The sequence below is a fragment of the Amphiura filiformis genome, chromosome 5, assembly GCF_039555335.1.
Source record: "Amphiura filiformis chromosome 5, Afil_fr2py, whole genome shotgun sequence".
NCBI classification, from domain to species: domain Eukaryota; kingdom Metazoa; phylum Echinodermata; class Ophiuroidea; order Amphilepidida; family Amphiuridae; genus Amphiura; species Amphiura filiformis.
Genome location: NC_092632.1, coordinates 24,696,712 through 24,715,355, shown reverse-complemented (window position 1 = coordinate 24,715,355; position 18,644 = coordinate 24,696,712). Strand labels below are relative to the sequence as shown.

Genomic DNA, 18,644 nt, shown 5'->3' with positions numbered 1-18,644 from the left:
CCAGCTGCGGCTGGTTTACTCATTGTAATTCATCTTTTTGCCGGTACATCCCTTTTAAAACTGGACTTCGAACTTTTTGCGCAAGATATATTGTGCAGTGGCGTTTCCATGCATGCGATTACAACCACGAAGAGATACCATCTATCCTTTCATTCTTCTTCTCAGATAAATCGACAGGGCTTTTATAGCATCACGTCAACTCAGTTGTGGGGTGGTCCTCCTTCTCTTTACGAATAGCTCTGACACTTTAAAGTGCACAGGGATGACTGTACTTGGAACCTACAGCTTTACGTGACTTCCGAACCACGTGACGTCGCGTCGTAACCTAGGCCTATATCTACTTGTGCTTAGCAGTGTATGGAGGTGAGAATAAATTCTACATTTATATTCTTTAAAAGTAATTGAACACAATTTCAGGATTTCCGACCTTATTAGTCTAGGAGCAAGGGGTTTTAAAAAAATGATCGAGTTCAAAACCCATGTCAACGAATCTTTGATACCATGGGGTGTTAGTATAGACACTCAAGCTTACTGCTGGGGGTGGGTGGGGTAAAAACGCAGTGATTTATAGTACGCTACTCACAGGCACAACGCCTAGACGTTGATCCACAAGCCTCAGCACACTTTACAGGTTGTCACTGACCACTATGGCCCACGTCATACCATAAACCATTAAACAACAAATCAGGGACTTTACTGCTTCAAGAACGCACACCCTAGACATTCCACAAATAATCATCGCAAACAGGATCATCTCCCCGAGTTTCGTACGGGTTACAACGAGACAAATTAGCAGTGAGTTCCTTGACCAGGGGGAATTTCAAGCTAACTCAATTTTTTCCACGAGAGCGTACTAGGCACCGCCAGGGTTCGAACCCGCAACCTCTCGCACCATAGTCGAACGCCTTAACGATTGAGCTAACTTGACTGCTAAGGTACCCTACAATTGGACTCCAATTGTATGGTACCTTATTTGCTAGAGGTCTTGAAAGGTCACACCCCAGCAAACACAAAACGTTTTCGACATCATCCGCAAAAAGTTAGAAAAGGTTGCCAGAAAACGTTTAAATGTCGGGTCATATAAAGGGCATATAAAGGATATAAAACATTCATATTATTGAAAAACATTTTTAACAACCTACTGCAAATGTTCTAATACAATTTTTTATAATCAATTTTTAATCATTTGCCATAAAATGTGTATTACATTGCGAATTTCAAAAATCAAAATTATTTGACATCAGAGGGACATTCTTCGTATTCAGAATGCAATTCGATATTTTTGATGTGCTCTAATGTCCCACAATATATACTGTCCAAACGTTCATACCCCATCCCTTAAATCAGAGTATAAAATAGCACAAATGTTTCCTTGGGTAAAAGGTACTTTCTGTGATTGGTTTTTCTCTTACTGTGTCGTACTTCTATTTAATAGTAAACCAAGACAATATAGGAATCATGGTAAATTACTGTTTGCCTGTCATAGGCTACACCTTCTATATTCTTTTCCTACTTCTGTTTTGGTGTATTTATAGGTCTACAAGAATGGCAACCGAGGAAGAGAAGAGATGGTCCTGGTTCTGCAAAGAAATCAATGATTCATATGAATCAGACGAAAATCCAGCGTATATGAACGAATGCTCGGTTAATTTTGCTGCCTTCTTGCTTCATTTCATATTCGCAATCATTGCTTGCTTAGTTTTAATCGGAAAATATTGGTGTACCATAATTGAGCCACCTTCAAGGTATCTTACAAAATGGACAGGGCATACATGCAGATGGACTATACTATTGTTGGTGATGTTATGTGCATTAGCCGGACTAGCCGAAGGCATATTAACAGAAATGCTAAGAAATGAACCACGGGTTCTACAATTACAGTTTTATCTGCCATCATGTATGCTTTTCATTGCAACCTTTGTTTCACTGATCTATTACCAATGGGCTGAAAAATGGCGGCAACCTCTCATGATTTGGTTGCTGTTTGTGTATTGGTTATGCTGCATAGCAATTAATGCTTTGAGAATAAGTTTACTCTTTCAAGAAAATGTGGACATCAGTGTGGTAATACTCTGGAATACATTCGTGATGATGGTCTTATACGTTTTCTTATCACTATTGGATTTGTATCTTATAGCGTTCAAGGTAATGTATAGTAACATAATTACCGACATAAATTGGTTCAAAGTTGTGATTAATAATTGCTTGATTTGTTTCTAATATAAATTTGACATCTACCCATTTCCGGACTGAAATATATAATATATATATATATCACTGAATAGATTCATCAGGTTTGTAGATATACATTAAGGAAAATTTTCATTGAAACAAAACCAAATAATTTACTCACTATTGACGGTTTCGCCTATCATGGTCGACAGGCATCATCAGAATGATGATGGATGATCCTTACTTCCGGTAGGACGAATCCCGACTGTAGAGGGTGTATTTACAGCCAGGAGAGGATCATACACGTGACTCAGGTAGTGGGCCCCTCGTCTCTGTTCATGACGTTGGTTCCTCTTCTCCTGATCCATATTGATTCTTTGACATGTCTTGCGTTAGTATCACACTCCTTGCATAGAACTTTAGCATTGTCCCAATTGATAACATGGTTTTGTTGTACTGCATGGTCTGTTATAGCTGACTTAGACTGCTCACTTGTGGATTGTTTACGGGTTTGCCGGGTGTAATTAGCTTTGGTTTTAGACACCCTGTCCGTTTCTTTTCGGTGCTCTTTTAGGCGTGTCTCAAATTTCCGACCAGTTTCACCAACATAGGAGTGATTGCAGTTAGCGCAAGGTATTTCGTAAACGCAGTCAGTAGTGTTAAGTGGATCTATTTTGTCCTTGGGATGAACTAGCATTTTGCGGAGCGTAGTGTTGGGCTTCATGGCAGTGGCTATTCCGTGCTTCCGGAAGATCCGATTGGCTTTGTCAGCGAGTCCCTCCACGTACGGGATCACCACAAAACCCTTAGTGGGATTACTAGTACTGTCTTTCTTGATGTTAGGCTTGTTCTGTTTGTTAGCCATTTTGTCTTTCACTTTCTTAAATGACCAACCGGGGTAGCCACAGCGCCCGAGTTCTATGCAAGGAGTGTGATACTAAAATTTTCCTTAATATATATATATATATTTGTTTATTTATTTCCTTCTTTTTTCTATGTGCAAATCATTCCATGATGCCCAGTGTAGTATACACAGCAAAAACACTGTTTAAAATGTCGCTGTTTAAAACGATGTTGTTCAAACTTTGAACAACATTGTTTAAAAGTCAGTCCTTGAATTTTAAACAGTGTGTGTTTAATTCATGAATAATACCAAAAAAGGAACGTTGTTTAAAAAATATCGAATTTTGCAAAAGAGGGGTTTCCTTCCTTGAAATCAGGGTCAGATTCATCATCATGGCGGATGACTATGTGATCGACTTGCTCCAAGTGGGAAATGCCAGACCTAATTGATACATTCAGGGGTAAGTGTTTGGTTTAAATATTGTTTGATGTGATAGAGTATTATATGAACACACAGTTGTGTGTTGTACATGCTAAATGATGCAAGATGTGCAGTAGTATATAGCCGTGACAAGTACAGTGTGAGTGTATAAGCTTAACCACATCAAACAATATTTAAACCAAACACTCACCTCTGAATGTATCACATTCACACTGCTCATGCACAGATGCATGGGGCTGATGTGCAGCAACTCAAAGCAAGTAGTTATTGATTTATTGATCAAATATTGGTTTTCCCTCATTTTTGACTGTAACTCCACAAATGTTGTCTGTGCTGAAATAAAATTTCCAGTGCAGTAGTTGTAGTCCTTGCCCCTATAATATACATATCTTACTTGTCCCCAATGCGCTATAATTTTTGAGAAAAATGCAAAATGGGCACAAAATTGGGCAGGGGTGTAGTACCCCCTTAATATAACTTTTAAATGCACCTTTCTATTTCTTGAAATTTTCACAGTGTGCAGTATGAACATGTAGATTAAAAAGTCCTATAGAATCCACAATAATGATAATAATAAGTGTGCATCATGAAAGAGATCATAACTTTTATGGTAAAATTTATTATTTTCAATATGAAGCTTTCCACTGAAAATATGGAGAATTTGCATTAACATAAAGCTTCAGAAAATATGACCTTTTATGATATTACAATTTTAAAATCTTTCCAAAGAAGAATTTATAACATACATAAACCTTCAGAGTTATTCCACAACATACATATGCAGCATTGTGGTAAAAATTTTATCGTAACGGTTTATTGTCATCGTCACGCATGCATGTTTTTTTTACATCGTTAAATCATCGATGTGTTTTAAAATGTAAATATTTAGTGAACTGTGCATACCGAAATGATAAATTGTGATACCACTCCATCATTATTATAAGCCAAACGATCTTCTGAATGAAGCTCATACAACTTCAAGTTCACCTGCCCAATGATCTTTAAAATATCAAAGTTTTTAAAATCATTATTATAAGATTCCCTACTAATTATAGGTGTGCAAACTTGATGGAAGACAATTGAATGAAGACCAGGGTCCTATTTCATAAAGCTCAACTTAGGATTCATCCTAAGTAACTCTTCCTAACTTATTTAGGAAGAGTTCCAATACAATTCATCCTAAGTCAGGACTTATGATTGATCCTAGGATAGGAAGAATCCTATTTTGATTCTTCCTAAATAGTTCAACAGTATGCCATGTATTTGTGGAAGAAGCTAATTTGCATATTCATGAGTTTGCTCCTCTAGAGAAGAAACCAAGATGGCCGCTTTTTCAATGTGCACACAAAAGTGAAAATGGTGAGTAAATTGCCTCAAATCATGGCTTATATGTATGATTTGAGGATTTTTCTTCATTTTTCTGCTAGTAAATGACATTATTTTACCTATGTGCTTTTGTCTGGCCATAAAAATGTCAGAAAACGTGAAATTTTAAAGGAAGTAAATCGGCGTCTGTGAGCTTCTGTGGAGGCACACGAAACCCTATGCAAATGTATAGGGGTAAACTTCAGCTTTTTAATGTCTTCACGGCAGACTCGTATTTATTGAATAGGCCTTTATTTTTGCTTAGACAGTTTACCATACACATCACGGTCAGGAATTGTAAAGTTTTCAGGCAGTAAATTGCGATAGGGAATAGGGGGGAGTAATTTAAAATATAATTTATAGGCTAGGCACGCAATGCATAATTTTGTACCGGTACTTGTAAGTTGTTTCAATCATGCATGTACTGCCATGTCCTTTTTCAATCATGCATGTACTGCCATGTCCCGACTATTGTTCCACCGATAGCGTTCACACGTACAATGAGAACTGTTATCGAGATTTTAGGCCTCGTAATTAGCTTTGAGTAAAAGCAACAGAACATTGAAATCAATTAAAATTGTCAACTTCAATTTTATTGAGAGTTTTAGTTTAGGCTTTGTAAAGCCCGGTGGGGTTACTCAACTTGCAATACTGACCGTCGATCGTTACCAAAATCGAGGAAAAAGGGGTCATTTTTGGGGCTTGTCCATGGACAAAATTGTCTGTGAAATTGGAAAAATAGGGGTGTTTTAGCACACAAAGGTCAGCGAAATTGAAATAAAGGCCAAGGGGTTCTTATTATTTTCTCCCGATCCAGTGGATAGCTGGCCAGATAAATAAATCACAGGAATAAATTTGGTTTCCTACTTCGTACTCATCCCGTGATCAATATTGTTCTCGGTTCTATTTCATGCGTAGCCTTAGCATAGATTTGGAGAAATTTTGCAATAATAATTGTTTGGTTTATTTCATGCTGTCAAAAACACCCAACGCTAACGGGTGTAAAGCTTTAAGTTTAAGAGGCCTAAAAATCTTGATAAGATTTTATATTTCAATGTTCCATAAATTAAAAGCTACGGCACATTGAAATCAAGGATTTTATCAAGATTTTTAGGCCTCTTAAACTTAAATTTTTTCAACAGTAGAATCAAGAATTTTAAACTCGTAAAAGTTTACAAAACCTAAAATCTTGATAAAATTGAAATTGATAATTTTAATTGATTCCAATGTTCCGTAGCTTTTACGCAAAGCTTTACGAGCCCTAAAATCATCAGTAAAATCAAGATTTTATTGAGATTTTAGGCCTCATAAACCTTTATGAGGCCTAAAATCTTGATAAAATTGAAATTAAGAATTTTAATTGATTTCAATGTTCCGTAGCTTTTGCACAAAACTTTACGAGGCCTAAAATCTTGCTAAATTCCTTGATTTCAATGTGCCGTAGCTTTTATGGAACAGTAAAATCAAGGATTTTATCGAGCTGTTAGGCCTCGTAAAGGTTTATTAGATCTAAAATCTCGATAAAATTGAAATTGAGAGTTTTAATTGATTCCAATGTTATGTAGCTTTTATGCAAAGCTTTAGGAGGCCTAAAATCTCGATAAAATTCTTGATTTCAATGTGCCGTAGCTTTTACAGGAACAGTAAAATCAAGAATTGTATCGAGATTTTAGGCCTCGCAAATCTTTATTAGGCCTAAAATCTTGATAAAATTGAAATTGAGAATTTTAATTGATTCCAATGTTCCGTAGCTTTTACGCAAACGTTTACGAGGCCTAAAATCTTGATAAAATCAGTAAAATCAAGAATTTTATTGAGATTTTAGGCCCGTAAAGCTTTATTAGGCCTAAAATCTCAATAAAATTGAAATTGAGAATTTTAATTGATTCCAATGTTCCGTAGCTTTTACGCAAAGCTTTAGGAGGCCTAAAATCTCGATAAAATTCTTGATTTCAATATGCCGTAGCTTTTACAGGGAACAGTAAAATCAAGAATTTTATTGAGATTTTAGGCCTCGTAAAGCTTTACTAGGCCTAAAATCTTGAAAAATCCTTGATTTCAATGTGCCGTTGATTTTAAATGTGCTTGTGTGGACATCAGCACATGAGTGAACACTAGCAATTAGAAGCTGAGCCCAATGACCCAGTGGGCAACTGGCAGTCGAGTTTTGAAGCTGCCCCTTATAAAGTTTGATTTCTTTTTAAAAATTAACTGATCATAATGCTTAATTGTGTGTTTGATTTGCAGTTGATGCTGGTTATCAATGTGTTAAGTGGATTGGTTTGATTTCTATGAAGAGTCTGTGAAGACGCAGTGGTCAGTGGATCTGTCAATGGTAAGTAGAATAATGAATGCAAACAGCAAACCCATGCAGATAAAAGATAACAGAGAATTTAGAACTCTTTATTTACATGTAATGATGAAATCCACAATATGAAGAAAAAATTTACCTTGTATTTCTTTTCAGTATCAGGTCCATGATTTAAATCAAAATTATTTTTAAAATTTAAAGAAATTCAAAATAAAATTAATTGGGATCTTTTAAAGGTAAACAGACTTCAGTACAAATTATGTAATAATATATGTGTCTGTGTCATGACTTAGAAAGTTGGTCGGTTATATTTTAAGCAGTACGTTTCACAGATTAGGCGTTGGAAAATAATTTTAGATGGTAATTAACTAATTTCATTCGATAAATTGAAATTCACGTTGGCAGAATTCATTGCAAATTGCATAATAGCTAGCTAGCTGAGACCCAGAGACCTAACCTATTTAGAAACATGTCAAAACGTTTTCCATTTAATTCACGCGTTGATATGTTCTTACTATTTTTGTCTTATTTTACAGGGGCATGATTTAAAAATCAACCTTACAGCTGCCATGGTTGCAGGAGAAACAACACAATTTGTGACTCAAGAGACTGATCATATTCTTGATGATTATGCAATCTACATGTCCCGGCTACATGACTGGTACAAAGTAAATTTTTAAATGACACTATAAATATTTTTATAAGGATTGGATAAATTTATCTCTAAAATTGGAAGTAAATGACAATACATATTACCTGACTATCTTTAAGATGGACTAGAACTTAAAGTTACAAATGTTATATAATTTACAATTGCAAAATGCACCTACAGGTAAGTGCAATAACACTGTTCATGTCCATGGTTACATGAAAAAATTGTTGTGATATTCTCTCAAGTGGCAGAGCAATTAGGGGCTGTGCAATAATTATGAGCTCTGGTGGGAGAGTAATTTTTTTTTTTTTTTTTGGGGGGGATATATTGGCGAGCCAGGGGGAGAAATTTCTGGCAAGCCAAGGGGGGGGGGATTTTAACATTCATGGGGGCTGTGCATGTGCAATGAAATTTCCGAACGGCTCTACAAAAATCACTTGCCCCCCTCACGGCCTGCCAAAAATCGCTTGCCCCTCTCAGCCTGCCAAAAAATCTTTGCCCCCTCCCCCCTTGTTCAAACCTTCATTGGTCTAGATACATGTTGCGAGCACAGCGAGCAGGAAAATTTGCATATTTAAGCATTTCCGAACCATTTCCTTTTTTTGGTGCCCCATGAATGTATGCCAAAAATCGCTTACTACCCCCCACTCGGCTTGTCAAAATTTGCACACACCCTCCCTTTCAGCTGGCCAAAATGTGTTGCCCCTCCCACCTGACCCACCAAGGCTCATAATTATTGCACAGCCCCTAAAAACAGTACGGAAACACTTAAATATGCAAATTTGTCCACTTTATACAGCAACACCATGATTTCTATTTTATTTTCACTCCTATCTTTTCTATGAGTAAAAGAATGGCACTCAGTATTATTTTGAAAATTGAATAGCTTTTTGATGGAGGAATTGTTGTTTTTACTAGCCGTGTGAACGGTGTGATAGAGGTAAGGCAGGTTCAATATTTTGAGTTGTGGATGCTGAATCATGCTGGCACATTTGCGGTAGGCCTATCCATTAAGGCAAAACATTGGACATTCCTACACACAGTTGATGATAGTAAAAACAGAAATTCATATAGTTTATTCTCATTCTTAGTCAATTGAGAGGGGGGTCCATTGGTCTTTGACACTGGTGTAGGAGGTCCCCGATCAAACACTAAGGCCACTAAGATTAGAATATTAGTATGTCTTCCTCCAATCCTCGCACAGAATTACTACATGAAGGTCCATGTCTATTAAACGGGGTCTGCGGCAATCATAACATTATGCCTTGTTAGAAAAATAATTATCAAGCATGAATCACATGGTTTTATTTGAAACAAACTCATATTGACCATAAAAACGAATAAAAACAGTCGGCTCTCAACACGCGATATTCAAAATTCCCACACCAAAATTATCTAAGTGCAATGACGTAATGGTTACTTGTGCTCCATTGTCGTCCGCCTTCATTGTATTACTGAGACGCCATTGCACTCGACGCTTTTATGGTCACTATGAGTTTGTTTTAAATAAAACCATGTGATTCATGCTTGATAATTATTTTTCTTATATATAAGGCATAATGTTGTGATTGCCGGAGACTTCTTTTAAAGAGGAACCCCCACCAGAGCAGTTCTTCCGGGTGAACCAAACCTGCCTGGTTATCAAATTAATCAGTGACAAGGTTATCTCTGAATTTGATAGGTGCTAATTGATGCAATTGCCAATAACATTAAAACATCAATAATTTTTAGCCCTTGTCAAATTCAGAGATAACCTTGTCACTGATTAATTTGATAACATTGCAGATTTGGTTCACCCCAGAACTGCTCTGGTGGGGCTTCCTCTTAAAGGTTATCATAACAATCAAAATGTGAAGCAAGTTTGTAGTGAACGTTTATGCAATAAATAAAATGATTTCCAAAATGTACTTATGATTTGAAGTTGCATTATGTTTTGTGTGTTTTAGTGTTTTTGATAATTGGTTTAAAAACTACTTAAGGTTATAGACCAAATCACCCACCACTAATTGCAACAGAATCCATTTTGCATGCATTGCATCCATCTCCCAAAAGCTAACACAAAAGCATATCAAAAGTCCCCAAAAATACAAGTAGTGGAACACGGCCTAATTTGCATAAATCCAAAATGGCCGTTTATGGGGGGGGGTGAAATTTCAAATTTGGTCAAATCTTGCTAAAACCACAATGTATTCCTCTCGACCAGTTGGATTAAAATTGGAGCATATTTCCATTGTAAACGACTGTGGACCCAAAATGTGACCTTTGACCTGTTTGCCTATAACTCAAGAACTTTATGTCAGAGACTGGAAAAACTATACTTTTCTGTATCCTTATGATGAGAGCAAAACATTGGTATGGTTTCTAACAAGATTTGATTTGACCAACTTTGAAATTTCACCCCTGCATAAGCGGCCATTTTGGATTGATGCAAATTAGGCACTGTTCCACTACTTGGACTTTTGATATTTTCTTTAATAATAATAGGCCTATACTTTTCTGAAATGAATGGTGATGGTGATTAAATGGTTTCTGTTGCAGTTAGTGGTGGGTTAAACCCTGATTTTCCTTAATTTGATTGGCCTATTAAAGAAGCCATCCCACTTTTTGTGTTCAAGTTCCTCCATGTCAATTATGTTCTCTACGATGAGAAAATTTTATCTCTCCACAAACAGCTTTTTTTTTTTTCATCCAAAATTTTTTTTCATTTTGGCTGTTTCTCATCAAAATGCCTGTTTTCTCATCATAACCAAATCTGTTAACACCAAAAAACCTTATACACAAAGTAAGGCTCTCACCTAACGGCTAATTATGTACTTGGGTACCGGATTGAATTTTCGAGCGGGCATCCAGGTCTCCCCCCCCCAAAAAAAAAAGAAGAAAAAATTACTTGTTATACTAAAAAAATCAAAGCTGGATAAAGTTGTATATTTAATAACTTTTGCTTCTATAGGGCCAGGGACACATTTAATTAGTATGCATTGCTAGGATTTTTTAAGTAGCAGAATTTCTACTTGGAACTAGCTTTGATCAACCTTGACACACCTGCAAAATTTCAGGTTCGAGTTCCTAAAAATAACGGAGTTAGACTCATTTTTGACCTAATTTGTGGATTTTAAACACGTTACCATGGCAACAGAAGATAACGAAAACATGTTTCACTTTACTCTACTGTTTATGGTTAGCTATTATCAACCTTGACATACCTGTAAAGTTTCAGATTTGAATTCCTAAAAATAACGGAGTTAGACTAATTTTGACCAAATCTGTGGATTTTAAACATGTTACCATGGCAACAGAAGATAGCGAAAATATATGTTTCCCTCTTTTGACAATATATGTATAGCTTTATGTTTCACTTTACTCTACTGTTTATGGTTAGCTATTATCAACCTTGACATACCTGTAAAGTTTCAGATTTGAATTCCTGAAAATAACGGAGTTAGACTAATTTTTTACCAAATCTGTGGATTTGTAACATGTTACCATGGCAACAGAAGATAGCGAAAATATATGTTTCACTTTCTTTGACTATATATGTATAGGTTTGATCAATCTTGACACCCCTGCAAAATTTCAGGTTCGAGTTCCTAAAAATAACGGAGTTAGACTCATTCTTTACCAAATCTGTGGATTTTAAACACGTTACCATGGCAACAGAAGATAACAAAAACATGTTTCAATTTACTCTACTGACCAAGTACTAGATGCAGTAGATGAAGTTTTGAATGAGAAAACGGACATTTTGATGGTTAGCTATTATCAACCTTGACATACATGTAAAGTTTCAGATTTGAATTCCTGAAAATAACGGAGTTAGACTAATTTTTTTACCAAATCTGTGGATTTTAAACACGTTACCATGGCAACAGAAGATAACGAAAACATATGTTTCAATTTACTCTACTGTTTATGGTTAGCTATTATCAACCTTGACATACCTGTAAAGTTTCAGATTTGAATTCCTAAAAATAACGGAGTTAGACTCATTTTTTACCAAATCTGTGGATTTGTAACATGTTACCATGGCAACAGAAGATAGCGAAAATTTTTGTTTCACTTTATTTTACTATATATGGTTATCCTTTATCAACCTTGACACACCTGCAAAATTTCTGGTTCGAGTTCCTAAAAATAACGGAGTTAGACTCATTTTTTACCAAATCTGTGGATTTTAAACATGTTACCATGACAACAGAAGATAGTGAAAATATAAGATTCACTTTATTTTACTATAGATGGTAAGTTTATATCAACCTTGACATATCTGCAAAGTTTCAGATCCAAGTTTTAAAAAATAACGGAGTTAGACTCATTTAAACCCTTTTCCCCCTTGATTTTCATCAAAATCACAAAAATCATGTTTTTTTTGACGTTTTAGCTAAGATAGGGACTCTAGGAAGAATCCCCTAAAGTTAGGACACCTCCTGACCCCTTCCTAAGTTAGGAAGAAACTTAGGAAGGATATTCTTCCTAAGTTGCTTTATAATATAGAAGATAGGATCAATCCTAAAGTTAGGAAGAGTTCAAGACTTAGGAAGAATCAATTCATCCTAAGTCCGACTTAGGATGAATCCTAAGTTTTATGAAATAGGACCCTGGAAGTCAAATTCCATGATATGAAATACACAGAAGACTATGTCTCGTTGCCTTACAAATTCACATTTTGGTGGATCAATTGGCTCTTCAAGCTTGGATTCCGATACCCTCTTGAACTGAAAGATCTTGGAACCTTGCCTGAAAATCATAGTGCGGAGCATTTATACCAAATCTTCAAAGAAGATTTCCAACAAGAAGTGGTATGTTACCTTGCTTTTTTCGTTAATATGGTCTGTTAACACTCGATTTAAATGAGATAATCTATATAGGTAAATGAGATGGTTTTAGTTATAGAGTTATTAGAGTAACAGTAAATGCAATGTGTGTACATGCCATGCGCAGAGCGCCAGTTGTTCAATATCTGCTACCACACACACGTGTGATCTGCTACAGTGTAGTAGCTTTGTTGTGTAGAAACTCAATTAGCCAGCAGGCACTGAGTTGAAAAATCAACGTCAATGATCGATGACTTGATACGTCAACATGGAATCGACGTCGATTCGATTAGTTTAGCTGCTAAGCTCCCAGATTTGTGATAAAAGTATGGGAATTTCCACACATGAAGTACATGGTCTAAAATTTATTTTAAGATGTAGAGCACGAAAGGTCACACAGGGTAAAAATTTGAGAATGCTCCAATCTTGTCGACAGAAACACCAAATTATTCGCCTGATCACAAGGATTTCAACAATTTATAGTTTGTGCTATCTACGAGCTATCGTTACAGTGTTATTCTACAAAAACCTAATTTTTAGGTCAAAACAGCACTTTTTTGGTTGTACAGGAGTGACAATTTCAACTTGTTCCGATTTTGCCAAAATTGATGGCAAATTGTTTGTCTTGACATACGAATCAAGAAACAGTATAGTACTTACCATCAAAAATGTACTCTTTACTTGTTATTTGCAATGGAAGTCAATGGTCAATAGGGCCTATGGCCAGGCAATGGCATTTGACATTTTTAACATCTATCTCAGAGGGTTAACACAGTAGATATGCAAAACTATTCTTTTTATGATTTGTGTCAGCTAAACGGACAATTTGCCATCACTTTTGTAAAAATCGGAGCAAGTTGAAATGTGTCATTTTTACCCCAAAAAGAGGTTTTTGTAGAATAACTCTGTAACGATAATTTGGTATATCTGTCGACAAGATTGGAGCATTTTCACATTTTAAGCCCTATGTGACCTTTCATGACCTCTTGAGGTCACTAGGGGTCAAATCCAAAATGGGTCTACATCTTAAAATAAACTTTGGATCATGTGCTTCATGTGTGGGCACTCTCATGCTTTTATCAGAAAGTGCACATTGACTCAGCTTAGCAGCAGTACAGATAGCGACTTGTCAACTTATTACCACGGAGCATTTGGATTTGATCTTGGGATTTGTGGATTTTATTTCGAAGAGTTTAAAAAGTTAAACTTCCAGCTTTTATACATATCCAGCAACCTTTAATATCTTTTTACTGTTTATTTTACCAGGATAAGAAACGTTCAAGCGGTGGAATTCCATCAGTATGGAAAGTCTTCAAGAGTATACAAGAAGGAAATCTTCTTTGCTGGGTTGAGTCGTCTTATGTATGATTTGTCATGTCTTATTGGTCCACTAGCTCTCAGTGGTATTGTAGACTATATCATTGACTATGGAGAACCAAAACAGGTAAGTATGATATCAAATCAAAGACCTTCCATATCTGCTGTTATGTCATTGAAATGTCTTGACAATCAGTATGTTTCGACTATATTATGAACACGGATTTATAAATACGCACTTGACCCATGGGAATTACATAACAAGACCAGCGAGCGTGACTAAATCCCCATGCATTTATTACTCTACAGAAAAGGATTGGAACTCTTTAGATAAATATCATCAAATTTAAGTATTGATTTAAGAGCCAGATTATTACACATGGGGGATTCCGAATTTATAATTATGTTATCAAAAACAACATTTTAAAAGTATTTGACGCCGGAAAAAATATTCAACGACGGAAACGTTTACAATATAATCACAAAGTTGAGCAAAATTTACAATTTTGCTGCACAGTAGTGTCATGTTGTTCCGCTTTGCATTCAAATGTATAGGAAGACCCGCTATGTAGAAGGTCACTTCGAGACTTACTGTCTACAAGCTATTATGGCAGCGCGGAGGTGGTCACGTGTGTATTTATAAAAAACGTATTTATAAATTTAGTCGAATCATACTGCTTTTGGGAACAAAACGATTCAAACCATATCAATTTGTAAGCGCTCTTTAGCAAAGTCATAGTATGACAAAACAGTTGCAAATTGTAACGTTTTGCACACGATTTGCAATTTAACATGTTTAATTGATCATTGCTCATTCTAATGACGCTAGCATATGGACAATATAAGTGTGCTTTTTCATTTAATGACATAAAATTTGAAAAATATTGTAAGGAACACTTGAGGTTTTATCTTTTAAAACCTACCTTTTGGTCAAAAGATGTGCTTGGATTATTTTCCACATTCGCCTTACTATAACATTGAATTGCGTTATCTCTTGACCTAGTGACGAACAGTGTTTTTAGGGGGAAGTGTTAGCTTTCGTTTGATATGAAAAAATTCTGATTGGATGAAGAGAACACTTGAGGTTTCGACAAAAACCAAGCAAAGGGGCCATTTTTCAGCTAGAAGCTCCACAGCTCTTACATTGCTATGCACTCAACCATGTAGTGTAATCAAATACTGTGCGGAGACAATTCACTGTTTGCTTGAGAGCTCTTGGACGAAAATGTGTGCTCAGGTGCATCGAAGTGGAAAAATACAACGATGTACTGAAGAGCTTTGTTGCCACTTTTTGACTTTATGAGAAAAACAGATATTTTTTTAATTGTGCAAGTATTACTTGTTCGATTTGATTCAATTTGGGTTCGGATAAAGTGTTGATAAATAGAAACTAAAAGAATAGGTTTGGTACCATTTTCGTATTTATTTGATTATTTCTCTTATATCGCGACTTTTGTGGATGTAAGGGCTTTTGCAACAAAATAAATTTACCCTTTTCTAGAAACCACATTTGCAATCAAATTTGAGCACATTTGTTTGCACTACTTTATGTAACTTGACTAATGCTATCAAAATCAAAAAGAAAAATTGAAATATATTATTTACATTTTTAATTATGAATTTTTGAGCATTTCCGAAGCTACAACTTCTGTTAATTACAATGATTTTTTTTTAAACATAGTTCCTTTTGGTTTTAATAGTCAAAGAACATTCAAGGATATTATTATACATCAAAAAATATTTTCCTAACATTTTATATTCATTTTAAGTTCAGATTTCCGGAAATTGTCTAAGATTTCTCAAACAAACAGGAAATATACGAAAGGGAACGTGGTATGAAGGTCAAACAACCACCAAAATGTGTATTTTTACCCACACTATAATGTCATGTCAATAACTCAATTTCAGCCAAACGTGGATGTAAGGGCTGTTGCAACAGAGCTCTTCAAATATAGATACAATTTGTGAGACCATATGTCAATTATACAAATATTACTACCTGTAGCTGCTTATTGCACACTGTTTCACGGAGATGTGACGGCCATAATAGTACATTCTACAGACAAATCAACATGGTTAGCTACCGGGTTAGTTAACAGAAGTCCTCATACTGGTAATTTTTTCGACGGTATTTTGTCACCTACTTAGTATGTTAACAGTATCTCTCTTGTCTTCTGTAATTTCATCAACAGGTAGACTCTTCATATCAGTACATAACATTGAAAGATTATTTCTCCAATGGGTACATTTTGGTGGGAGTCATCTTCTTTGCTAACATTATCCAGTACTTTTCATTCCAACAAAACATCTATCAGAGCAACGTGGTCGGTGTTCACATACGGACGTCACTCCAGGTTTGTTCTCCGTGGGGGTGTGTGGGCGTTAAGTGGTGTGTGAGGGTGGAGGTGTTTTATCTGTGCTTGTTTATCTGCATGTCTGTCGGTGTCCTGTATCTTTTTCGTTTTGTTTCACAAACTTCATTCATTTTAGTATTAAGCATAATAAACTGCCAGCGGCAACATCATCACCACATTGCAATGTGGCACCCAATGTGAGTAGTAGAATATGCATGGAATACTCTTCATCATCTCATGTTTAGAATCGTGCAACAGTATCCTCTCTTCCTCTGGAGGACAGCATCACATGTAAATTGCCGTCCTCCGTTGGTCAGCGTTACATTAACTGTACGAATGGTTTTGCTTTACTGCCCTACGGGGTATTTATATATTGGAACTCCTAACGGGCTTGCGGCCTTGATGTTTTTTTCTTGATACTTGACCCAGCCCGTCAGGGCTTAAAAACGCCAAGGATGTAAGCCCGGTAGGGCTGAGGCCAGAAACTCCGATAGTGAGGACTTGCAACTAAGGGAGTTCCGATATGTAATGGCCCAAAGGTGAATGCGTAACGAAATCAAATCACTAGTTTATAAATTTTATGGTGTCAAAACGTTTTAAATATGCACTAAATTTAATATACATGAGATGCTGTCCTTCAGAGGAAGATAGAATACTATTGCACGATGATGAGCAGTATCCCGTGTATTTTTGCATGTTCTGCTACTCAAATATCAACATATCACATACTACTATTTGATCAGTCCTGTTGCTTATCTCATAAATGAATGAACTGAAGATGTAATTTGCGATGTGTGATGCAGTCTCTTTCCTCTTTCCTGTTACAGACAATGGTGTACGATAAGGCATTACGTCTGTCCAGTTATACTATTTCCGGAGGGAGTATGACAGTTGGGCAGATCACCAATCACATGTCTACAGATGCTTTCAATATGTTCTTCTTTTGTCAAAGAATGCACTATCTATGGGCCATACCACTGAGGGTAAAAATAATATGCAACATGTTGTACATAATCTATTATAATCAGTGGTAATTATTGTACAATTATACCAGAGCATTTAATCCTTCCAACATTATACAAAACAGCTATATACAGGAATTGGTGCAAGAAACTAAAGAGCATTGAGAGAAACAATAAAGATCAAGAAATCCTTAAAACGGCCAATGAACTCTAATTTCTGATGATGAAACATCAATGACATCACAACTTTGCAATCTGTACACGCTTTTCTGAGACTGTGGGAACTATCAACATGGTTAATCTGGGCACATACACCTACAAGACTGTGCACGTCCTTAAAAAATGTTAATGCGGAACAAGCCAGGTAGTGTCCACACCCAACAATGGTTTTCAATTTTTTTAAAGATTGAAACTGTGGCCGGGTGTGGGCACTACCTGGCTAAATCTGCAACACATTTTTATTCTAATAAATATTTGGGGTTTGAAATAAATGATTAAAAACACTGCATTTTCATTTATTTCAAACTGCAAATGTTTAGATGAAAGCCGTAGGTCTGCAATTTCTATCAAAGTAAGTAGCAGATTTATATTGCACCGCGTTATTAACCCGAGATTTTCTGATAACATTTTGCATGTTTTGGGCGACTCTATTTGTTAGTTATAAATACTTAATTATTGATGTCTCATTTCATCTATCATCTCTTCCCTTCTCTCGGTATCATATTAGTCTTTTTCCTATTTTTAATATTTCCCTCATTCATTCGTTCCTCCTTTCATTTTCAATTTCATTCTTGTTTTCATGCTTTCTCTTGTACCAGCTTATCACAGTATCGTGTCTTCTATACCTCCAAGTTGGATCAGTTGCATTTTTAGCACTTGCAGCCCTTCTTATTGCTGTACCGTTTGTGTTGCTAACGTCTCGTCTCCAAACTATACAACAAGAAACGCTAATGGTAAGTAATTATCGGATGGTAGATATCATAGAGATTATTATATACAGCTCTATGATCTATACTGGATTCATACCAAGATCTTCATACATGGATGTCGCACGTCAAATGTCAAAATTCATCCGGTAAACATGTCATTATGAAAGTACACAGATCTTCAGAAAAATCCTTGTCAATATTGATGCCATGTAGTAAGGGGGCGGTCACTATTTACGCCAGGGGGGGGGATGGAGGATTTTCCAACTTTTCCCTCAAATTTTTTAATGTTCCCCCTGTTGGCTTCAGAAAAAATTCAGGTTCCCCCATCGATCAGGTAAAAAATTCAGGTTCCCCTCCCTAACAAAAACAATACTACGGTCTTCATGTATTTTTACTTCGTACTTTTATTGTCTCTCTTTTAAAATAATGAAATGCACTTGTGCAAGTCGATGAATGGATTGTAGACTTAGAGAAGAAAAAAGACTC

General features: G+C 36.0%; 1 protein-coding gene and 1 long non-coding RNA gene across 2 annotated transcripts in view; both read left to right on the top strand.

The window, feature by feature from the left end:
• The first annotated feature begins 1,545 nt into the window (after positions 1–1,545).
• LOC140152083 (ATP-binding cassette sub-family C member 9-like) overlaps positions 1,546–18,644 on the top strand; it is a 37,709-nt gene continuing 20,610 nt past the window's right edge. Inside the window, exons 1-8 of the mRNA XM_072174382.1 lie at positions 1,546–1,897; positions 12,388–12,581; positions 13,297–13,370; positions 13,863–14,040; positions 16,106–16,267; positions 17,095–17,263; positions 17,769–17,800; positions 18,048–18,182. Of these exons, the coding sequence (XP_072030483.1) occupies positions 1,546–1,897; positions 12,388–12,581; positions 13,297–13,370; positions 13,863–14,040; positions 16,106–16,267; positions 17,095–17,263; positions 17,769–17,800; positions 18,048–18,182 (1,296 nt within the window). The remainder of the gene's footprint in view (positions 1,898–12,387; positions 12,582–13,296; positions 13,371–13,862; positions 14,041–16,105; positions 16,268–17,094; positions 17,264–17,768; positions 17,801–18,047; positions 18,183–18,644) is intronic.
• Positions 4,551–7,823, top strand: LOC140152847 (uncharacterized). The gene is made up of 3 exons (XR_011859051.1): positions 4,551–4,816; positions 7,070–7,157; positions 7,670–7,823. It is a non-coding gene; the product is annotated as an uncharacterized lncRNA (long non-coding RNA).